The sequence below is a fragment of the Crinia signifera genome, chromosome 6 (genome assembly GCF_055691185.1).
Source record: "Crinia signifera chromosome 6, ASM5569118v1, whole genome shotgun sequence".
NCBI classification, from domain to species: Eukaryota; Metazoa; Chordata; class Amphibia; order Anura; family Myobatrachidae; genus Crinia; species Crinia signifera.
In genome coordinates, this window is record NC_139222.1 from 165,492,063 (window position 1) to 165,516,426 (window position 24,364).

Consider the following 24,364-nt stretch of genomic DNA (forward strand, 5'->3'; position numbering starts at 1 on the left):
AAGGCACATCTAACGTGTGTACACACCATTACACAGTCCCAAAAAGATGACCGACGCGTTTCAACCACATCTGTGGTCATTTTTAAGGCAAGGATTCACCCTTGCCTTGAAAAAGATCAGTTGTAAGTTGTATTTTAAATGGGATTTATGTTTTCAAAGTCAGCCAGCGAGTCGTCCAAAAGAACCGGTTCTTTTTTACTGAGCTATCAATTGATCACTGCTCTCTTTAGTATGTCACTTTTGCCCATCTCTACCCCATAGATAGTGGGTTAAGTGAGCCCGCAAGTGTACATCATACCTTCCAACGGTCCCATTTATCGCGGGAACGTCCCGATATTTTGGAACATTCCCACGTCCCTCCCGCCGCCGGCAGTGTCCCGCGGCGGGGGCAGTTGGGAGTCCCCCCCTGTAGTCCGTGAATACGCATGCGCACAGCATCTATTCTTGCAGACAGAGGGGCTGGGCATGCCCCCACCTTTGCAAAAAATGGGGGCGTGGCCTTGCGGCAGCACAGTGAGTATAGACCATGCCCCCTTTCAGGCAGGCCACGCCCCCTAAAACCGGAGCACACCCTGTCCCGCCGCTTTGGTCCCAGATGTTGGGAGGTATGGTACATGTTTAAACATTCTTTACAAGTTTAATGATGTTTGGAAGCAGTTTAGTTAAACCAACATGTTCTGAACTTGAACACAATTTTTTTAAATTTGGAACCAGCGTTTTAAAGCAAAATGAAAATTACATCTAAAACACATGCTATCTACAAGAATATCATGGTCCAGATTTGCTAAAAACGAGAATTAAAACCTTGTCTCTACACACTGTATATGGAACAAAGAACAAGTGAATTTGTGGTGACCACCAGCTTACATACCTCCCAACTTTCGTCTGGAGGAAATAGGGACACTCGCGCCCGAAAAGGGGGCGGGGCGTATGCAAATGAGGGCGCGGCTTATGCTAATTAGCCGCGACCTCATTTTCATACGAGAATAGACGCTGTGCGCATGCGCACAGCGTCTATTCTACTACATTGGGGGCTCTCCCAACTGCCACCCCCCGCAGCGGGACAATGCCTGCCGCGGGTGGGACGTCGGGACAGGACCCGAAAATCGGGACTGTCCCGACGGAATCGTGACAGTTGGGAGGTATGAGCTTATTATAGTGCTTTTCTTAAAAATATAGCGCCGTTGTCTTCCAGCAGGTAGGTAGTCAGTGTCACATGAGTAGCTGGCGACGTTCTACCCCCTGAGACGCAGACTCTATCACATTAGGAAGTGACGTGAAGCTGCGTGCGTGTTCCGTCTTACTTTGGCCGATGTGCTGCTGTGGACTATCTTCTGTCGTTCCGGGAAAATATGGAGCCGTTACAGAAACTGCTGGATAATTTGCGTGCTGTCCTGGGGAAACTGCGAGGCGAGTCCGGGCTCATATCCTTTCCCCTCGGGCTATCAGTATAATGTAGTTTTGCTTATGTGGCGGAACCCGCTGAGCATACAGTAGGAGTAGAGGCTGTGTGGTAGCCAAATGCTAGTCCCTGGTCTGTCCCACTCTGAACCCACTGACAGCAATGGCATGACATACTGTACACTCGCATAACAGAGGAGCCTTGCCAGGCAGGGCGCCTCTGTGCTAAACATTGGGAAGGGAGGGGGGGACAAGCCTTTTGTCCTTATTTACAGACAGTTATTCTATATCACGTATTAATGTCCTCGTGTAAATTTTAATTTTAGCAGCTCCGTAAAATGGAGTTAATTGGCATAAACAGAACATTTTCTGCTGTGTACCATAGCACATAATGTAACACAGGAATGTCCAAACTATGACCCTCCAGATGTTGTGAAACTACAAGTCCCATCATGCCTTGCCACAGTTTTGCTATTAGGAATGCTTAAATGATTGCAAGGCATGCTGGGATGTGTAGTTTCACAACAGCTGGAGGGCCGCAGTTTGGACATGCCTGGTGTAACACGTATTATATCAACTAGACTAAAATGCAGAAAGTGTCCTTGCAGGTAGCCTAGGCATACTGTAGAGGTTTTAGGGCCATTCCAGTTTTTATATTTTTTGGGGGGGTTCCTGCCGTAGGTGGCAAGACCAGAAGTATAACGCAGGCTATACAATATGACCTATTGCTAATCTATTTTACTATGACTGAAAACCACAACCCAAGCTGAGAGGTAGGATGAAGTTGCGAGTTTTAATCATGTACATTTTTTGGCTCTCTGTTTAGCCATGACTGGTTGAGGGACACTATGAGCCTTATTCTAGTCCATTCTTTCTGACAAAATCCTTCTTAGATGGACAAACCCATGTGCACTGCAGGGGGGCAGATGTTACTTGTGCAGAGAGAATTAGATTTGGGTGATTTATTTTGTTTTGTACTTTAAACTTTTACTTGGTTATCTCTGGTTTAACTCTATAAAGTATTAATTTAATATGCAAGATGCATAGGTGTCAAAATCTATTATATATTGGTAAAGTGCAAGCACACAGTGAGAGCTGGAAGGAGCCCCTGCTGGCCTCCAGATATCACTGCCTGAATGGAGAAGATAAAACACTGTTCAGTCACTTCCATGACATGAGTGCCACAGCAGCAGAATTCTGTGGCAAAGAAGAAAGCAGCTATGGCTTGTAGACACCGCCAGACAAGGTTCAATGGAATCCACTAAAACTTGCATATTATAGGGCAGGTTTTACAGTGATACCATTCCTTTTTAGCTGCGATAATCTTTGGTTATAGCTGCTACAGTTTACACCCTCATGTTTCAAAACCGCCATCATTAAAAATAGTGTGATTTAACAAGGGGAACTGTGTATTTACATGTAAGTTAGCTTTACTGTTGTAGGACTGCAAGTCACAGCAGGCTTAGGCGTATAAAAGTAAAACAACTGAATAAGGGGAGAGAGAAGGGGCGGGACAGATATGGAAAGAGTGTTCAAAAAACCTCCATAAATGCTGGAAACAATAGTTAGGGACCAGATGAATAATGGGTTCAACATAATAGTACAAATTATGTATATTTCTAGTGAATTCTGAAATGATATCCGAATGTTATCAGCAGTCTGCTATATAGTCCATATTTGAAAGTACAAAATGGTAAATAATGATTCATTATTTATTTATTTTTGTTAAAAGTGATCCTTTTTACTACAGCTTTTAGAAGAGGAAAAAAGTAGACAGTGTTAGTATTCAGGATTTTATATAAAACGGAATATAACTTGTAAAACACCATCCAGCATCACAATATATATAATAAGAAAGAGCGCTTGTAATGAAGGGTAATTCCTATAAATCAGGGATTCTCAAACTGTGGGTCTGGACCTTCTCAGCATGGGGTCGTGACTCCATGTTGCTGACCATCAAGATGATGATTTTTCTAATCTCAGACAGCTATTCAAAGGGGTCTGAAAAATCTGTTATTTTAGACACCGCCCATCATTCTGTGCCTCCTCAATGCTGCCATGCATGTGCTGTCTACTGACTACACATGTAATGTGATGACCTTCTACAATTACTTTCTGGGGTCCTGTAATTATTTTTATTGGCTTATGGGGTCCCAGAGCAAAATAGTTTGAGGACCCCTGCTATAAATCCATTGATTGTCTGCACAGAATGTATGTAAACGTCCTGGGTATATTGTGTGTTCCAGGAGTTTAATAGATGTATACTATAAGCGATATGAATTTACTTCCTATGTATAGCAGTGGGGCTACTCCATTATGTTCTGTGGAAGCCACTGACAAAGTTGTAGAGGCAGAGAAACACCTTATTACCATATATTCACGGAAGAAAACCAGCTGGTCTACCGTTGCTCATTTGCCTATAGGTGCTTGCAGAGATGGGGACAATTCATTCTTCTGGATATATGGCTGCACCTTAGGGGCATGCAATCAGCCAGGAATTCTAACCCCTCTTTTGTTCTATGTATGGTGATGTCCGCTGGTGTTTTTATATTTCTGCATTATATTTTATATTCTTTTTTTTATATTAAATACTAGTGCTTTCTAAGCTTTTCTTTACATGTACAGTTGCTTTTAAAGGGTTGAGTAGCTCCTCAGATGTCAATACACACCTGGTGGTCCTTTTTTTATTTTTTTCTGTATTATGGTGGACAAAGATTATTTAGAATTTTTTTGTGCACTTGATGGAGACAAAAAAAATATCAAAACACTGGTGCTCTTATAGTCTGGATTATTCAGCCACTTACCTATTTTTACAAACCTCAACATCTGGCATAGCCTCATGCTTGACGTCTGTAGACAAACTTGTCGATTAGCATTCCAAAATCATAAAATGGTTTATTTTGATAATTTTTGTTTGTTCAGATGGAGAATCCAGTGAAAACAACAACTGTAACTCACAGTCCTTCTGGGAAACACTTGGTAAGAAACTAAATCTGGTCACTTGAGTGGCTTATCATGTAACAATGTTTTGTAAAGTTGATATGTTACCAATAAAAATATATATTTTATTTTACCTGTTCTTCGTTTTACTTACGTAAATTTTGACCTGTCTCCTGACATTGAAAAGCATTTATTAGTTTGAAAAGAATTTATTAGTTTAAAATGAAACATGGCCCCTAATTGGTGTATGGCTACAATATCAGTTTGGTCGTTAATCATATTTACTGTATGATTGTGGGGGCGATTCTCTAAGACAGAAATGCGGTAAAAAAAACCGTTATCAGGGTTTTTACCGCATTTCTGTATGCTCTAACCTCCCTCCGCAGTGGCAGTGCTGCGGAGGGAATCGCCAGCAAAAGCTGGCGATTCCCTGCAGAAGCCTATGGGCCGTCACAGATCCCTCCCAGCATGCCCTGTGGCCAGCGCATCACTCTGTGTATGCGCAGATGGACTCCCGGGTCACAGACCCGGAAGTCCAATGCCGGCACCGCATCGCAAGCCACAGCTCTTATCGCAAGAGCTGTCCCTTGCACTAATAACCGCATATGTTAGAACATATGCCGTTATTAATAATGCGGTGGCCGGCGAAGGGGGGGGGGGGGGGGCGAACAGGGCTGCGGATGTTGCAACATCCCGTCCTGTGTATGTATATGTGTATTTATTTATTAATATAGCGCAACACCCGACAGGTTCACAGGTGTACTTATATTACTTACTGACGCGTTTTAAAAGATCCACAAGTGGAGCAAAGTATTTCAATTGTGATTCTGTCAGGAGACCTAGAAAACTTGCAATGTTGGTGGTCCTTGAAGACCGTGTTTGGGAACCACTGGTCAATGCATTGCTTTCTGATTTGTTTTTGCTTTCTTCGTAGAACAAGCTTTTAAAGCCACTTCCCAGGAAGCCACCAAAATTAGCCTAGCCTACTCTCAGCCTCCACTGCCATCAGCAGAGGTGGGTAGTTCCAAGGGAATGTAATTGGAATTAGATCTAGGCAATGTTTTGTAACCTCCTAACACTCCTGTCTGACTTTTCTATAGTAACAACTGAGTTCATGAATGTATCAGGCTTTTACCTAATCTTGCCTTTGTAGTCAGGCTGTGTATTTCATGTAGTACCTGATTCACTCCTCCTATTACTGTATATTTACAATGCGACACTGCAGGTTTACACCCATTACATTTATGAGAGGACATTAAATTGGTGCCCAGCGAATTTGCCCGTCAAATGTGCCTGACACAGCTGAACTTTTTGGTGGCAGTTTAAAATTGCTCGCTACATGTAGCAAGCACTTTTAGGTTAATTGGGCATTCATCGGCAGGTTGAAGAGGGCAACTTGGGTTGCGTTGCTGACGTTTTAAATGCTGCGGCAACAGCAATCTGCCTCCATCTAGTAATCTTAGTTCTTAACCCTTTGAGTGCCAAGTAAATTGGCAACATTGGTGTGAAACTTTCCAAGCAACCATTTTTATTCATCCATAATGACCTGTAATGTTTACCTTATATAGGGAATATAATCTTTTTGGTACTTGTACCACCACCAGGGGGGGCGTGAGCAGAAAAGATATTAGCGGGGGAATACGGTATATACAGTATCTATTGTAGGTGTCATACTCATACAATGTAAATGATAATTTGTAGGTTTGTCTCTTTGGTATAGGACAGCCAGAAATTAAGTGACGGACTTCTCAATGCTATTTTGGCAGCTGCTACTTTGTATTACTCCCTCCGTAAGGAACAAGGTGAGCAGTAGAGTATGATTGGTGACCCTTAGACAAAAGGACATTCGACTGCAAGAATGTGATGCCCCACTTTGGGCACCAAATGTGAAAATGAATTGTATGCATCTGTTAAAGATGAAGTCTGGTTCTTTTTATTCTCAGCAGGTAGACAGTATTCCAGGATAACAGATTGACATTTCTTAAATTACAGCGTGGCAGTTCTCAGGTTACAGCAATGGCAGTTCTCACAATAAGAATACTTTCAGGAAATCTGTAACGTAATCCCCGGACCACCGCAAGACTATTTCCCAGGCACTAACTACCATTAGGAACACCAACCTTCTGTCTTGAACACACATATAACAGGAAGCACCAGGTGCTGCTAATCAGCCAGTGATTCCAAATACATCCTAGGAAAACCCAGGTTGGATTTCCTAGCTCTGCTGCTAAATTCTGGAGTGGCTCTTTCACAGTACCCTCATGAAGTTTGCTGTCCCTGCCACATTTATTATTTTGCAGAGCCACGTTTTGGCTACAATAGCAGTTTTAAGGGTTTTATGCTAAGTGCAGTTTGTACCATACACAATTGTGTATAGATTTACGTGGACGCATCTGTTAGTGATTGTTGGTTTATTTGGAGCTTCTTCCAATTTCCCTTTTATTTGTTAAGAAGTTTGAGGGATAACCTTTTCCCCTTAGCTTCTTACTGGTATAATGTAGCTTTCAATACTGATAACTAAAATAAGTGTCCACTAATGCTGGGTACACACAGGAATGATTTGGCCTCAATTCCCCAAATTTCGATACAATCTCGACTGATTGTATGTAAATTGGGCATGTTTTAGATCCGATCCGATGCGCGTTCCCACTGGTCGTTTGGTCGTTTCGTAGATCCTCCCTTCAACTGGGTACAGATAGTGATCAGATCATGTGCTCCAACAGATCGTGCGACCATCATACGGTCGTCTCACAATCTGCTCATGATCGTTCAGGTGTTTGTTTTTTCTCCTTTTTATTATTTGTTTCTGATGCTCTATATTCTTCATTTTCACGTATTGCAAACCTGACTTATGATCCCAAATATGGGACTGTTTGTAGCAAACATGTAAGTTGGGTCTGCAACTGCCTAGTTAGCCAGCAGCATTGCAGTTTGTTTGGGTACTTATAGTTGTCCTCATTTTGTTATATGCAGCCATCAAATAGCACACTGCAATCTATATATTTTCCTGTATCCAGGTACCACTCTACGTAAGAGTGTGCGAGAGGCAGTAGCAGATGTTATAGAAGGCTCCATGCAGCTGCTGGAAGTCATACTGAGCTCACGTATACAGAGGTATTCTCACCAGGCTTACTGCTAACTAGCATACACCCATATCATGGTTCTCATGCATTGTGTCATTGTAGTCTGTCACAGGCACAGCTGGTATCCACAGGCAGTGTGTGGGAGGCTTGCGACCAGTTTGCACATATTCCTAAAGGTAAATATTTGCAATGTTTAAGCTTATTTTATTTTCTATTTGATCCTAATAAATTTTCCACAGCCATATATTGTGATATATTTAGTATAGGTATTACATCCCAAGATAGGTCCTTTTCATATTTAAGAAGGCCCTGGTCACAAATTGGCAAGTATCGCCAACATGAGGAAGCCTGTATGAAAAGTCAGTGACGGTACAGGGGCAGGAAGCATAACGAATGCTTCGTTTATTCATTTAAAAAAGCATTTTTTCTTAAACAAATAATATATATTTCTCTTTCAATGGTCCTGGTGACACAGCTCAACACTGGGATGTAGGAGGGTCCGAAGGAGCCAGGCACCTATCCTAAAGTTTTAGAGGGTAGGCTCCTCCCCTACTGCATCCCTGGACTCTTCAGTTCGTGTTAGGTGCCCACTGGAGTGGGTGCTATTCTAAAGGGCTGCAGGAGCAGCCGAAGAATTAGAGTAGTTAGGGGATTTTTATTGTTTTATTAACTTTTACCCTAGCTAGGTAGGCACAGTGTGAGGATTCTCATAGTGAATCCTCACACTGCTAGCGCAGCAGGAGCTGACAGAAGCGCGTCCTGTCAGCTCACTGTGCACAGGGGAGACACTGTCTGGTCTCCCTGTGCAGCGCTTATAGCCTTTTCTAAAAGGCTGCCTGGGCTCCGGAGTACCCTGAAACCGGCTCCACATTTAGGTGGGGATCATGGGGGACAGGCGCTCCGTGATGGCGGCGGCCATTTTATGCGGAGCTTACACGCTGAGCTCCTAGATGAGAGGACAGCAGCGTTGTGACAGGCATGTTCCAAGTGATCCCCAGTGGAGGGGGAGACACTGGAACTAGGAAATCCTACCTGAGGAGCGGCTGGCTGGGGGTGGTTGGCGCCAAAAGGTCACGGACCCCGCAGCAGCAGGGACCTGTGGTCTCTTCCTTCACTCTGACTTTGGCGCCTTTCAGAACGCTTGCAGCGGAGCTGAGCTGGCTTACTGATCCTGGCAGAGTGACTTGGATTTCCTGGGCATCGCTTCCCCGCAGTTGAAACCAACAGACAGATAAGTGATTGGGTGCATTGCCTCTGTATAAACGCTTGTACATTGTTTGCACTGTGTATACTGATAGATATACATTTATCACTTGCATCATGTCTGAGCATCAGGCTGTGGTTTTGGGGGAGGGAGCCCTTAGTGCACTGAGCGCGTGCAATGTTTGCACACAAAAGTTTGTCCCTGAGCAGATGGCCAAGGGGGGCTTATGTATTACTTGCGCTGATGTGAGACCCATGGGCAGTGAACCCCATAGGGCAGAGCAGATGGAACCTGCGTGGGCCAGGGCCCTAGGCAGGTCAGTTAACGCTTTGGTGCAGCTTTTGGACAGGCAGAGTGATGGGCTGGTAGAATCACAGAGACCTATGCCATCATCTCAGCAGTCGTCTGGCTCCTTGCCTCTTACCCAGGCAGATCCTGCGCTGATTCAGGTGATGCAGGATACTGCTAAAGGGATCAACAGGTTCAGTGAAATGCTGGACAAAATGGATGATGTGGCAGGGACCCCTAGAAGGTCTTATGCTTTGACTACTGTGGTAGATGAGGAGGAAGGAGAGTATACTGACATCCCCTGGGATCAGGGTGATGATGTGGAAGAGAACTCTGCTGCTGGTATAGAGGATCTCATTGTAGCTGTGAAGCAGGCTTTAAAGCTGTCTGTGGAGGATAAGACTCCTGTTAAAGGTGTTTTTAAGCGACAGCGGAAGGAGGCTGTTACTTTTCCTTCAGATGAGGGGTTACAGGAATTGTTAGAAGGGGCTTGGAAAACTCCTGATAAGAGGCTACAGATGCCTAAGCGATTCCTTAGTCTGTACCCCATGCCAGAGTCTCATGCGGAGCTCTGGGAAAAGGTCCCAGTTGTGGACGCTTCAGTGGCACGTTTGTCCAAGGCTACTGTATTACCAGTACAGGGCGGTGCAGCTTTCAAAGATTCTGTGGATAAAAAGCTGGAGGGTAACCTCAAGGCTATCTTTGAAGGGGTGGGGTTTACCTTACGGCCCCTTATTGCTTCAGCCTGGGTCTCTAAGGCCATGATAGAGTGGGCTGGTGAATTATGCACCATGCTGCAGGCTGACCCTGGTGCGTTACTGCTTGCAGAAAAGATTAAGGCAGCTGCAGAATATGCAGTGGAAGCAGAGGAGGAAGCTATTAAAATGGCAACCAGAGTGTCCACAGTCTCCATTAATGCCAGGAGAGTGCTTTGGCTTAAAGCCTGGGAAGCAGACAATGAGTCCAAGAAGGCTCTGGAAACATTAGCCTTCAAAGGAAAGTTACTTTTTGGTACCGAATTAGAGGAGATTATAAAGCAGGCCACGGGCGGCAAAAGTACATTCCTGCCGGCCTCCTCAGCAAAGCAGACGTCCAGATTTTCTGCTTTTAAGCCGTCCTTTCGGCCCTCCCCTAGAGGTGGTGCGTCCTTTCGAGGACAGTCTTTCAGGGGAAGGTTTCAGTCCTCTAGAGGCAAGACACAAAAGTCAAAATTTGGCTCTTTTCACAAGAAGCCTGCCACAAAGGGAGAGGATAAACCCTCTGCATGACTGTCAGGGGCTTCGCCCGACAGTGACAAAAGTGGGGGGGCGTCTCACACTCTTCAGGGACGCTTGGGCTTCTCTAGGCCAGGATGCCTGGGTGTTAGATATTATAACACAGGGTTACAAAATCCCTTGCAGAGGGCTGCCTCCGAAGAGGTTCATCCCCACATCCTTACCAAAGGAGGCACGGCTTCGTACAGCTCTTGTGAGAGCAGCTCACTCCCTTTTGGAAAAAGGGGTGGTTACACCAGTCCCCAGGGCAGAGTGGAAGAAAGGCTTTTACTCCACGCTGTTCCTGGTGCCCAAACCAGACGGGTCTTTCAGACCAATACTAAATTTGAAGTCCCTAAATGTTCATTTATGGGTAGACCATTTCAAAATGGAGTCCCTACGGTCAGTACTCCTGAGTCTGGACCAGGGAGAATTTTTGGCGTCCATGGATGTCCAGGACGCATATTTGCACATTCCTATACACCCGGAGCATCAGACCTTGTTGAGGTTTGCCATAGGAGACCTGCATTTACAATTCCGGGCGTTACCCTTTGGGCTAGCAACCGCGCCAAGGGTATTCACAAAGATAATGTCAGTAATGGCGGCGGTGCTGAGGCTCAGGGGAATCACAGTAATACCCTATTTGGACGATCTCCTGTTCAAAGCAGAGTCAGCAGCCATGTTGCAGAGTCACTTGGCAGAGGCCATCAGTTTTTTGCAGGCTCACGGCTGGATTTTAAATTTGCAAAAATCTCAGTTGGTACCGTCACAAAGGCTCCAATTCTTGGGAGTCATACTGGACACCCATCTTCATCGGTATTCCTCCCGGAGGTAAAGGCCAGGGATCTGGTCACCCTAGTCCAGGAGATTCTCAGGGCTCAGAGCATTTCAGTATGGAGGTGCCTCAAGCTCCTGGGGAAGATGGTGGCGTCATTCGAGACGCTTCAATTTGCCAGGTTCCACTCTCGGAGGTTCCAATGGAACATTTTGTCAGCCTGGTCAGGAAACACTTTGACCATGAAATCCGAGATGATAGTGCTGTCTTCGGACACCCGAGAATCCTTGAAATGGTGGACAGAAGTAGATTCCCTTCAGTGGGGTCGGTCATTACAGACCTGGGACTGGTTGATAGTAACTACCGACGCCAGTCTCACGGGCTGGGGGGCAATAGTCCTGGATCTCAGGCTTCAGGGCCTGTGGACGGCAGAGGAATCAGCGTTACCAATCAACATCTTGGAGCTGAGAGCTGTCTGGAAAGTGATTTCCTTGGCGGGAGACAGGTTACAGAACCTCCCTTTGAGGATTCAGACCGACAATGCCACAGCTGTGGCGTATCTGAATCACCAGGGAGGTACACGCAGCAGATTGGCCATGTGGGAGGTGTCCAGAATCTTCCTATGGGCGGAACAGAATGTTCCAGCTGTATCGGCTATATTCATTCCAGGAATAGAGAATATAGAAGCCGACTTCCTGAGCAGGGAGGAGCTCAAGGAAGGGGAATGGAGCTTACACCCTCAGGTGTTTCACCAAATCACTTTGATGTGGGGAACTCCGGATGTGGACCTGATGGCATACAGGGTCAACCGTCAAGTGCCCAGGTTCTATGCCAGAACAAGGGATCCACTAGCGGAGGCAGTGGATGCCATGACTATTCACTGGCAGGGAGATCTCCTTTATGCATTCCCACCAGTACCAATGTTACCGAGACTTCTGAAGAAAATACAGGGGCAGAAGGTTCCAGTGATCTTAGTGGCCCCAGATTGGCCAAGGAGGTCCTGGTACTCGAGGCTTCAGAGGTTGTCTGTGGACTCATGGCGTCTACCTCTGAGACCAGACCTTCTAAGACAAGGCCCATTCAATCACCTGGATTCAGATCGATTGATTTTGACGGCCTGGCTATTGAAACCACCATTTTGAAAAGAAAAGGGTTTTCTGAGGCAGTAGTACAGACGATGATAAAAGCCAGAAAAGCTGTATCTTCGGCAAATTATTATAGAGTCTGGAAGACTTACATTCGATGGTGTGAGAGAAGAAAGGCTCATACATCTCATTTTAAGCTATCAAGAATGATGGAATTCTTACAAGATGGTTTTTCATCGGGTCTAAGCCTTCAGTCACTGAAGGTGCAGATTTCGGCCTTGTCCATCTATTTCCAGAAAAAGATAGCCATTTTGCCGGAAATTCAAACCTTTTTACAAGGAGTATCCAGGTTGAAACCTCCATACAAGCAACCAGTAGCACCTTGGGATCTATCACTGGTTTTGGAATGCCTTCAAAAGGCACCTTTTGAACCTTTAAGGTCGGCTGACTTTAAGTTTCTCACGTGGAAGCTAGTGTTTTTGTTAGCAGTAGCATCTGCTAAAAGAGTTTCAGAATTGGGAGCTTTGTCATGTAAATCTCCCTTCTTAATTTTTCATGATGACAGGGCTGTTTTAAGAACAGTGCCTCAGTTTTTACCGAAGGTGGTATCTACCTTCCATTTAAATCAGGAGATAGTTCTACCTGTGTTTCAACCCCCAGAGGGTTCTAAGAAAAGGGACAAGTTGAGAACTTTGGATGTTGTGCGTGCCTTACGCATATATGTGGACAGAGTGAAGAGTGTCAGGAAGACTGACACATTGTTGGTATTGTATGACGTACACAAAATTGGTTGGCCTGCATCTAAGCAGACTATTGCTAGGTGGTTGCGGTCTGTGATAGCCTTTGCATACACCAAAGTGGGTAGACCAGTACCGGCCAAAATAAATGCGCATACCACCAGGTCAGTTGCCACCTCTTGGGCGGTTCGACATGGGGCCACAGCTGAGCAGGTTTGCAGAGCTGCCACTTGGTCATCTGTTCACACATTTGCCAAATTCTATAGATTCCATGAGTTCGCGTCGGAGGACGCATCATTCGGGCGAGCAGTGCTGAGAGCTGCAGACCTGAGCGTACCCTCCCAAAGGACCGGCTCTGGAACGTCCCAGTGTTGAGCTGTGTCACCAGGACCATTGAAAGAGAAAAAGGGATTTTTGTAAGAACTTACCGTTCGAATCCCTTTCTCTGATATGGTCCTGGTGACACAGCGATCCCTCCCTTACGCTCAGTAAGTATGCCAGAAGTTTCATGATGTTCATGTTAAAATGGTTAAAAGTTAACAGTTTTCTGTTATAAAATGTGCATATAATATGTGCAGGCGTTTGTACTGAGTTAATGTATTCCAGTGGCTTTGAAAGATTGAACTGAAGAGTCCAGGGATGCAGTAGGGGAGGAGCCTACCCTCTAAAACTTTAGGATAGGTGCCTGGCTCCTTCGGACCCTCCTACATCCCAGTGTTGAGCTGTGTCACCAGGACCATATCAGAGAAAGGGATTCGAACGGTAAGTTCTTACAAAAATCCCTTTTTTTTTTTAAACCTTTTTGATTTAGTTTTGGTGAAAGTAGCACTTGGAAGTCCAAGTCTTTTGGTTTTGATTGTTGCATCTTCACAAGCTGGGGCAGCAAGGATGGTGTAATGGTTAGCACTGATGCCACGGCACTAACTGTGTGGAGTTTGTATATTCTCCCCATGCTTGCGTGAGTTTCCTCCGGGAACTCTGGTTTCCTTCCATAATCTAAAAATATGCTAATTGTCTTTCAACAAAACTTAACCCTACAATGATGGCTCGTATATGTTTTAGGGAATATAGATTCCCCACTGGGACAGGGACTGATGTGAATGTTCAGATATTCTCTTTGTAAAGTAACCGATGATAATAATAATTATAATAATAATAACAATAAGCTGGCAGTCCATGCATTTGCCTCCACACTGGCCTGACACAGCAGTAGATTCAGTGTTACCACTGCCTTGGAGATGAGCAATGTTTACATTGCAGCGATAGGAGATTAAGAAATCACTATCACCATACAGTTGTGCTCATAAGTTTACATACCCTAGCACAATTTGTGATTTTCTGGCCATTTGTCAGAGAATATGAATGATAACTCACAAATTTCTCTTTCACTCGTGGTTGGATGAAGCCATTTATTGTTAAACAACTGTGTTTACTCTTTTTAAATCATAATGACAACAGAAACTACCCAAATGACCCTGATCAAAAGTTTACATACCCCAGTTCTTAATACTGTGTATTGCCCCCATTAACATCAATGACAGCTTGAGGTTGTAGTTGTGGATGAGGCTTTTTATTTTCTTAGATGGTAAAGCTGCCCATTCTTCTTGGCAAAAAGCCTCCAGTTCCTGTCAATTCTTAAGCTGTCTTGCATGAACTGCACGTTTGAGGACTCCCCAGAGTGGCTCAATGATATTGAGGTGAGGAGTCTGAGATGGCCACTCCAGAACCTTCACTTTATTTTGCTGTAGCCAATGACAGGTTGACTTGGCCTTGTGTTTTGGATCATTGTCATGTTGGAACGTCCAAGTACGTCCCATGCGCAGCTTCCGGGCTCATGAGTGCAAATTTTCCTCCAGTATTTTCTGATAACATGCTGCATTCATCTTGACTTCAATTTTGACCAAGTTTCCAGTGCCTTTGTAGCTCACACATCCCCAAAACATCAGCGATCCACCTCCATGTTTCACAGTAGGAATGGTGTACCTTTGATCATAGGCCTCGTTGACTCCTCTCCAAATGTAACGTTTATGGTTGTGGCCAAAAAGTTAAAATTTGGTCTCATCACTCCAAATTACTTTGTTCCAGAAGTTTTGAGGCTTGTCTCTGTGCTGTTTGGAGTATTGTAGGTGGGATGCTATGTGGCATTTGCATAGTAATGGCTTTCTTCTGGCGACTCGACCATGTTTTTCTTCAAATGCCTCCTTATTGTGCATCTTGAAACAGCCACACCACTTTTTTTCAGAGTCCTGTATTTCAGCTGGTTATTTGTGGATTTTTCTTTGCATTCTGAACAATTTTCCTGGCAGTTGTGGCTGAAATTTTAGTTGGTCTACCTGACCGTGATTTGGTTTCCACAGAATCCCTCATTTTCCACTTCTTAATTAGCGTTTCAACACTGCTAATTGGCATTCTCAATTGCTTTGATATCTTTTTATATCCCTTTTCTGTTTTATACAGTTCAATTACCTTTTCCTGCAGATCCTTTGACAATTCTTTTGCTTTCCCCATGACTCAGAATCCAGATACGTTCGTGCAGCACTGGATGAAAGATGCAAGGATCTTTCAGGAGACCAGAAACTCCCTGACCTTTTATACACAAACACTAATTACAATCAAACAGATCACAGGTGAGGATGGTTACCTTTAGTAGCCATTCAAACCAGTTTGTGTCAACTTGTGTGCATGTTATCAGGCCAAAATCTCCAGGGTATGTAAACTTTTGATCAGGGTCATTTGGGTAGTTTCTGTTGTTATTATGATTTAAAAAGAGTAAACACAGTTGTTTGACAATAAATGGCTACACCCAACCACTAACCATGAGTGAAATAAAAGTTTGTGAGTTATCATTCATATTATTTGACAAATGGGCAGAAGATCACAAATTCTGCTAGGGTATGTAAACTTATGAGCACAACTGTATGTGTTTACTAGATCCCTTAAACTGCTCTTTTTTATATAACCCTTTTTTCCTAATTGATAACTTTATCCCATGTTAATGTCTGCTTCCCATTATTTGACCTTACTCTCTCTGCCCAGTGAGGTTCTCACATATTTCTGATAGAATGCAACATTGGTGAATGGAGATCAGTGGTAGCCCCTATACAGGCATGACTGCATTACATGGAAAGTGTAGCATTTTTAAAGTTAATGCTATGAACTCCTGTATTTCCTACCTCCACAGACAACCATGCAGCAGTAACGTTGATCATATCGGGATATCTAGGTGTTGTCAAGGATGCTTTAGAAGAGATGGAACAGGTATCTTTCTCTCCCTTCCTTAATAAAGGAAACTTATATGTAGGGAGTCACCATGCACAAGCAGTTTGTTAATATGTTTTAAATGTTTTGTCATTTCAAGTATTCACAGTGTTGCAGAATTATAGGCAATAAAGGGGTCTATTTACTACACTAAGCCTTGGCGAGAGATAAAGTGGACGGAGATAAAGTACTGCTAAATGTCCTTTTTATTTTAAACACTGATTGGTTGGTACTTGGCTGAGCTGATTGGATGGTACTTTATCTCTACCCACTTTATCTCTCTCCAAAGCTTAGTGAATATATCCCTACCTTTGTATGCATAAATATGTAATTTATTAGATAATGTCCGTCACACAGGTCTTTCATGTATTATGTCTACATAATGTCAGTCTGCTGAACCAGTCAACAGTCTGAGCCTGAAAATATAGGTCATAGAATTTCTACAGTTATAACATAATTATTTTAAAACCAGGATGGGGAACATTCAGCCCTCCGGCTGTTAAACTACACATCCCAGCATGCTCCACTACAGTTTTGCTATTTGGCTATGTTAAAACTGTTGCAGGGCATGCTGAGATATGTAGTTCAACAACAGCTGGAGGACCGAGGGTTCCCCATCCCTGTTTTAGAACATATTCTTTTTCTCTTTATTTTTTTGATTGACTACAATATTATTTTTAACTTGGCAGGCTGTGTCAGGCGGAGAGGACCCTTTCAGTGACATCCTAGATGATGATGATGATGATGAAATTGGTACTCGTGGAAACCAGGATACATACTGGTCAGAGGCAGATCACAGGCTCCTAGCCCCCTGCTTAGGCCTCATGAAAGCCTCTAAAGCCTGTCTGAAGAAGGTTCTTGGGACCTTGAAGGCTCACGGGAAGGTGGAGACAGCAGAGCAGGTGGCACAGCTAGATGACCTTGCCGATATTACACAGGAAGTCAGCCCCAGGTATATGAGTCTGATTAATTTCAAGAGATTATGGTTCCTGACTTTATGGCTCCTGATTCTTTGCTGGAGGAGGCCTCATTGGATATAGTGCGGCCCCTCCAGATTTATGTTGACATGAATAAAATAACTCTGTAAGTCCCTTTTTGTCCTATATGACTTTCACAAATGGTGCTGGCCAGCTACCAAACAGACATTGACCAGGTGGCTCCATTCAACCATCTGCGATGCTCACTCTGCAGTTGACCTTCTTGCCCCCACCATGGTGACTGCTCAGTCCACCTAGTCTGTGGGGACTTCCTGGGCAGCCCATTGTGGCACCGCAGCAGAGCAGCTTTGTAAGGCGGAAACGTGGTTCTTTGCTCATACTTTGTCAAGTTCTTTTCATTTGACACCTGTACTTCTGCTGATGCTTTGGGCAAAGGGTTCTAAGTACCGCTCAGGTGTGTCCTCTCCCTTAGGAATTGTTTTGGGATGTCCTATAGTCAGCCTGTGTGCTTTATGTATTAAAAGAATACAAAAGTTGTGTGTTACTATGCTTTATGTCAAATTGCATCACTAACAGACATATTTATTAATAGATATGGCTAGCCCCTGATTTCTTATTGCGGCAATAAGGTATCTTTATTCACTTAAATGTATAATTAATAAGTTGCTGGCACAGGGGCTCCGATATGAGCTTGTCGCTGCAGTCAGTACAAGTGATCACAACTGCAATCACTTTTCTTTCTATGTCGGCCAGCTGTGTAGTTGATGATGTCAATAGAGCAGAGGCACCGCAAAATAACTCTGCAGAGTGTAGCTCATAGGTTACAATGGGCCAGTGTCATCTGGTGATAGCTGTCATGAGCCAAGCTCTGGAAGGCTGCAAATTCAAGAACTTGGTATATTTGACCACATCGCAGCCCCTTTGGAAACATGTGGTGGCAGTGGTTGCTGTCAGAAATGGAGTGATCACAGCATATATGGAGATATCTTCTGTGGTGCCTCCATGGTACATTGGAGTGCTACTTAATATTTGCGAGTATTATATAAGCTCCAAGTACTCCTAATACCATAAAACAATGGTTCCCATAATTAATTTTATAAACAATTTTGATTTGTCATATAGGGAATTACTTTTAAATATCCATCATAGAACATATATTCCACAACGTAAGTTTTATTATGGGCTCATCCCTAGTCACACATGTCATAAATGTCGTGCGGACTGAGCAGATTTTTTTAAAATTGTCTGTAGCTATGCTCAAATGTTAAGGCTTTTTGGCTTAAAATATATAAATTCACCATGGATAACCTGCTCAATTATCTACCTTTCACGCCTGAATGGGCTATTTTTAGGCTGTTACCTCAGGGCCAGAGGATATCCCTTGGTGGCTATAAACTATTATTAATCCTGAGTATGAGACACCCCGTTTTTCACTATTTTTAAAGAAAAGTTATTTTGCTTATTCTGAATGGACTGGATGCACTATTTATTAGTAAACAGTCCAAGTTCTTTGAACTTTGGGAAAGTTTTATCTCAACACTTCCTGATCCATTGAAATGATTAATTATTAAATGTTTATCAACAACTTCCTGGTATCTAATGCTGCTTTCCCACTGCAGAGCCAGTTAAAGTACTGGTATTTTTAAACGGTATTTAAAACGGTATTAGCATTCACATTGCACTAGATTACCGTTTTAAATACAGTTTAAGTACTGTTCACATCGCAGTGAACCGTTTAAAAAAGAGGGCCTGTCTTTCATACCCCCCTCCCCTCCCCTGGTACCTACCCTGCACCCCCCTCCCACCCCTGGTACCTACCCTGCACCTCCCCCTCCCCTGGTACCTACCCTGCACCCACCCCCTCCCCTGGCACTTACCTGTGTGGGGGATCCGGGCAGCGGGGTCCGGCATGGGCACAGCACTTCAGGTCCCTTCCTGTGGCTGATGGATGCAGGGCAGTGGGGAGGCAGCGGGGTGGGGTCTATTTGGGATCCGGGCAGTCCCTGGGGTGATGGTAACTAGTAGTTCCCACTATGCGCATGTATAATGAGCGCCGTGCATATAAATGAGCCGCTCATTACACATGCGCATAGTGGGAACTACTAGTTACCATCACCCCAGGGACTGCCCGGATCCCAAATGGACCCCACCCCGCTGCCTCCCTACTGCCCTGCATCCATCACCAGCCACAGGGAGGGACCTGAAGTGCTGTGCCCATGCCGGACCCCGCTGCCCGGATCACCCACGCAGGTAAGTGCCAGGAGAGCTGCAGTGGAAAAGGGGCATAACATGACTAATAGCTAATGACATTTATTGTTATTATACACCCTTTCTTTGATTTCTTATGGACTTATGACACATACAATCTTATGTATTGTCAAATTTGACAATGTTTACTTTGTACTAAATTTCATAGTTTTCCAAGAAAAACGTTTTGAAAAAATAATAATCAGATTTGGTCCTGAACCACCAACCTGATATACCCCTTTACGAGTATCATGGTACCCCAGGCTGCCTACGCACACAGTTTGTGAATAGGGCGCCTAGATGGAGTGCCTGACATTGATCGCGTTTCAGTAGACTGCAATAAAGCTACAGGGCAGCCTCATTCCATGAACATGCATTTACTTGTACTAAGCCTTGAAGATAAATAAAGTGGATGGAAAAAACTTAAAAACCAACCAGCTCTTAACTGTCACTTTTCAAACAAAAGGATTAGTAAATGAACCCCTCAGTTTTGTAGGAGTTGACCCATAAAGTGTTAGGCTGTGTCTACACATTGTGTTTTGACGGGTCCTTTTTTAAAGGTTACCTTTTTGGTAGGAAGGAGCCTGCAAATTTTAATTTATGCTGCATCTACACATTGCGCTTTAGCAGGATGCAGTCGAGCCGGAGCTGTTTAGCAGGATGCTTACTCAGTAGGATATATACACAAGCCTGCTGTACCCTGCTGAAATGCAATGTGTAGACACAAGAAGCTGCATCCTGCTAAATCACAATGTGTAGATGCAGCCAACTGTTCCTTTAGTGTACCAAACTGTATTATGTTAGAGATACATTGTGAAGTGATAAAAATAACATCATGCACTGAAGCTGATAATATAGTAGTGTTTAATCCAGAACGTTTGAATGCACCATTTCCTCTGCCCGTATCATTATGAAGACCCTATTCTTTATGTTTATTTTTTCTATTATTAGTGTGGACGAGTTGGCCCTGAGCATGTACCCTCCAATGAATCATGTCGCTGTACGTTTTAATGTATGTATTTTTCTTCTTTCATTTATTTAAGATGTTTTCAACTGTTGCATATACTCACCGCCTCCACTGTCACTTCTGATTTCTGCATTTGCCTCCCTATTTCTCACTTCTAATTCCTGTACTCACACCCAGGCTCTTGCCTCTGATTCCTGCTCTTGTGTGTTCTTCTGTACTCACCTCCTACGCTTTCACCTTTTTACTTTTACTCTGCTGCCGTGCTCTAATTACTGTCTCCTTTACTCGCCTCCCATTCTCTTGCCTCTGACTCCTACATTCCCTTCCTACACTTTCACCTATGATTCATGCCCTCACGTTCCAAGGTCCAACACTAATTCCTGCCTCCCATTCCTGCCTCCCACTCTATCACATCTGTTTTTGTCTCTCCCTTCTGGTTTTTGCACACTCTTGTCTCTGAGTTCTGCTCTCCCATCCCATGCTTTCGCCTTTAATTCCTGTATTTACCTCTCATGCTCTCACCTCTGAAGTGTCCTGTACTCACATACAATGTTCACTCTGATTCCTGCACCTGCCTTGCATGGTTCTATCCTTTGTTTCCTACACTTGCCTCCTATACTCTCATCTCTTGTTCTTATCTTTTACTCCATTTTTGTTGTCTGTGGAACTTTGCGTACCTCATTCTCTACATGTTTGTATTCTTACTATCAAATATCTGATTGCTTAGAACATCCATCCATTTTATTTTCCTGTTTTGCATTTTTCTTTGGCTACTTTTGCTTGCCATTCCCAATGTTTTGGTAACTGCAATATCCTCTTTTTATCATATGTGTTTGATTATTGAAGATACTCTACCATTTTTTTTTCTTTTAGGCTGCAAAGTTATCTTCTGTTCTAAAGAAAGTGCTGGAGATCACAAGGTTTGTAGCTTTTTGCTAGTACAGAATTGATGCTGATTTTAGTTCTACCGGCTGTACCCCTATTTATGCTGTATTTTATCAATGCACCCTGTACGTTACCTTGTATTTTGTTTTTATGTTTGCTTTGTATGGCGCTGCGGACACTTTGTGGCGCCTTATAAATAAACTAACTACTACTACTACTACTACAGTGATGGCTAACCTTGACACTCCAGCTGTTGTTGAACTACATATCCCAGCATGCCCTACATCATTTTAAGCATGGGCAAATAGTAAAACTGTAGCAGAGCATGTTGGGATGTGTAGTTCAACAACAGCTGGAGTGTCAAGGTTAGCAACCACTGTGCTAGTACATAACATCCATAATAGACAGGCCACCCTTCAGGCTGCAGCCAGGGAGCTGCTGTTCACTATACCTGAATGTATTGCTAACATACTGTGGGCCTGTTACTGGTAAATAATGGGGCAGATGTATTAAGCCTCCGAAAGTGATAACACACCAGCAAATCAGATGTGTTTGAAAAATGGCAGTTAGGAGTTAATTGTCTGGTGCACTGTTACCATGCATTTTTTTCTCTTTAACAGGTTTAATAATCTGCCCCCAATGATCGGAAATGGCACAAAGGGGTTTATTCTAGTTCATTCTTTCTGACAAAATCCTTCTTAGATGGACAAAACCATGTGCACTGCAGGGGGGCAGATGTAACATGTGCAGAGAGAATTAGATTTGGGTGAGTTATTTTGTTTCTGTGCAGGGAAAATACTGACTGCTTTATTTTACACTGCAATATAGATCTCACTTTGAAGAAAAACCCCACCCAAATCTAATTCTCTCTGCACAAGTTACATCTGCCCCACCCGCAGTGCACATGGTTTTGTCCATCTAAGAAGGATTTTGCCAGAAAGAATGAACTAGAATAACCCCCAAAGTGAGAGAGTGTTTACCTTTAAGTTATGCCTAAAGGAAACTGTCTTAAATACAGAATATATTATTAGGACTCCCTTATTACAAGCCATTTTATACTCGTAGTAATTCTACTATATAAACTCAGTAAGTTGTTCTTTAAAGAAAGGATAGAAGCAGCCTATATAGCGCAAATGGGTAATGGAAGATTAGTTAAACAAAACCCTAAAGAGGCTATTTAATACAGAGGGTGGGAAGAGAGTGGGTATGCAATGGGGAGGATTTATTTAAGTTTATTATTGGATAGCCCTGTTTCACCACACAGTGTTTGTCTTCCAGTGCCAGCCATGTTTGCCCTGATGCCGAATCCAGTTGGGTCCAGTTCCTCCATACTGCCATTAGCCATAATATGGACAAAGTGAAAAACCTGACCCAGGAAGCGCTTTGATAAATGAACACCAGGCTGTACCTATAGGGTGCTAGTCCTGGCAACTGCATCACATTTCATTGTTACCTGTGTTTAAGATCAGCTTCATATGTAAGGACAAGTAAAGTCTGTGAGCACTTTGTGACAGCGGAATTGAACATATGACAGACATATGATGGTAAATGTGGTCTGTGCTTTCTGACTTATCGCATGTAGAAATGTGACAACTGATCAAAATGTTTTCCACCAGTTCAGAAGATTAGTTTTCTCTTCTCATTGGTGCTTCATTTATCTCCTGCTGAACAGACAGCTCTGGTAGCAGATGCTGGAGATGGGACACAGCAGACTGCTTGGACACATGTGATAAATGTGCTTGCAGTAGATGCGCCTCCACCTTGTGTAAAAATTCAACATTTGTACAATGTTTTTTGGGTGTTTTATATTCTGCTTTGCAGTATATTGGAATTTCGATTAGGGTTATCATTCTGAAAGGAACTATCCACTTTACAGTTTTTCTTATTGCACCAACACTTCACCACTGCCACATCTTTAACTGGTTGGTCAGGGGCTTCCTTCTATGCTCGCAGGGATTGCGGTTATCACAGAGGACATTGGGCCTTATTCTAGTTCACTCTTTCTGTTAAAATCCTTCTTAGATGGACAAAACCATGTGCACTACAGGGGGGCAGATGTAACATGTGCAGAGAGAATTAGATTTGGGTGAGTTCTTTTGTTTCTGTGCTGGGAAAATACTGGCTGATTTATTATTACACTGCAATATAGATCTCCCTATGAAGTAAAACCCCACCCAAATCTAATTCTCTCTGCACAAGTAACATCTGCCCCACCTGCAGTGCACATGATTTTGTCCATCTAAGAAGGAATTTGTCAGAAAGAGTGAACCAAAATAACCCCCATTGTTCCAAAGGCTACTTTAATCCTTCTGATAACCTATCAGTGCTATTAATATTCTCCTAGATGAAAAACTAAACCTGAATTGGGTGGGTTGCTGGGACTTCTGTGGCAGTTAATTAGAAAACGAAGGGCTGATTATTTACTGTGACCTGATGCTTGGTTTTGTCTCCATCCTGAGTAAGAATTTCGCATTGCAAATAATAAATAAAGCTGAGCTCCATTATCTGAGTTTTCATAATACAGACACTGTCTCCTTCCTCTTCCTCCTGAGTCCATCATTATTAACATACTGTACAGTAACCATACTCCTTTAGAGGTGACTGTATTTAATTTTAAATGAAAGTACAATTAAGCCATTTTGATTGTACTATTGTCTTTTTGAACTAAAGTGTTCTAATGAGGGATGTCCTTTCACCTCTTTATACATTTTATTATATGTTGTATTCATCCTTAATCCTGTACCTTCAGACTTCATAAATGGAGCTTTGTAACTAACATGCAATTTAATCTCTAGGATTATGTTACCGAGGACAAAAAAACTTGTTTCTGACATTTTATTTATTTATTTAATTTTATATATATATATATCTCCAACACAATTCATTTGTTCTAATACTTTGGATCTAAACATGTTGTAACTATGCATTTTTTTTTTATCAGGTTTTCCTGTAATGACATGCACAATGAGAGGTGCTGAGTCTAGGGATAGATTATTAAAGCTTGTGTTCTGTAGTGGTTGAAGAACAGGCAACGATTGGTTGTTTTCTGAGCACATGACTTTCCTTGTTCGCATGTTCAGTCATTCCAAATGGCAGAACCTCCACACTATGGCTGCATATCACATCTTGAAACTGTCTGCAGTTAAATCTGACATACAGTTTTAGCAAACCCATTTGACTTGGAGAAAAGGTGATGCAATATTCACCAGCGCTGCTTGGGTCAATGTTATCACATCTGCAATTTGTAGAAAGAATGGAAAAATTTAAAGCAGTTAGGTAGTCAAAGATCTGATCAGAGGATGA

At 43.2% G+C, this 24,364-nt stretch overlaps 2 protein-coding genes and 1 long non-coding RNA gene across 8 annotated transcripts in view; 1 reads left to right on the plus strand and 2 right to left on the minus strand.

Annotated features, from left to right (window-relative positions):
* The window catches only part of LOC146008539 (uncharacterized), a 22,812-nt gene extending 21,294 nt beyond the window's left edge, over positions 1-1,518 (minus strand). Inside the window, exon 1 of one of the 4 annotated variants that reach the window (XR_014444529.1) lies at positions 1,305-1,518. This is a non-coding gene — a long non-coding RNA (uncharacterized LOC146008539). Of the gene's footprint in view, positions 1-871; positions 918-1,304 lie in introns of those variants that run through there. The other 3 variants (XR_014444528.1, XR_014444531.1, XR_014444530.1) reach the window with 3 other exon arrangements.
* Positions 1,182-23,584, plus strand: CCNDBP1 (cyclin D1 binding protein 1). 2 transcript variants are annotated; one of them, XM_083147930.1, is made up of 11 exons: positions 1,185-1,410; positions 4,324-4,380; positions 5,276-5,355; positions 6,062-6,143; positions 7,359-7,455; positions 7,527-7,600; positions 15,948-16,024; positions 16,714-16,976; positions 20,161-20,221; positions 21,050-21,096; positions 22,340-23,584. In XM_083147930.1, the coding sequence occupies exons 1-11, from the start codon at positions 1,353-1,355 to the stop codon at positions 22,446-22,448; spliced, it is 1,005 nt and encodes a 334-aa protein (XP_083004056.1). In that variant the 5' UTR covers positions 1,185-1,352; the 3' UTR covers positions 22,449-23,584. The 2 variants fall into 2 exon arrangements, with proteins under 2 accessions (XP_083004057.1, XP_083004056.1); XM_083147931.1 differs by lacking the exons at positions 7,359-7,455; positions 7,527-7,600 and having other exon boundaries at positions 1,182-1,410.
* Positions 23,519-24,364, minus strand: part of LOC146008535 (protein 4.2-like) — a 50,249-nt gene continuing 49,403 nt past the window's right edge. The window contains exon 18 of one of the 2 annotated variants that reach the window (XM_083147927.1): positions 23,519-24,296. In XM_083147927.1, coding sequence (XP_083004053.1) covers positions 24,056-24,296 — 241 coding nt within the window. In that variant the 3' untranslated portion in view covers positions 23,519-24,055. The remainder of the gene's footprint in view (positions 24,297-24,364) is intronic. The other variant, XM_083147928.1, reaches the window with a different exon arrangement.

Excerpts from the sequence above, each read along its gene's own strand:
- CCNDBP1 (XM_083147930.1), top strand. The coding sequence starts at position 1,353 with ATGGAGCCGTTACAGAAACTGCTGGATAATTTGCGTGCTGTCCTGGGG. Across the intron at positions 5,356-6,061 it reads CTCCACTGCCATCAGCAGAG|GACAGCCAGAAATTAAGTGA; the intron begins GTGGGTAGTTCC and ends TCTTTGGTATAG. Across the intron at positions 16,025-16,713 it reads CTTTAGAAGAGATGGAACAG|GCTGTGTCAGGCGGAGAGGA; the intron begins GTATCTTTCTCT and ends TTAACTTGGCAG.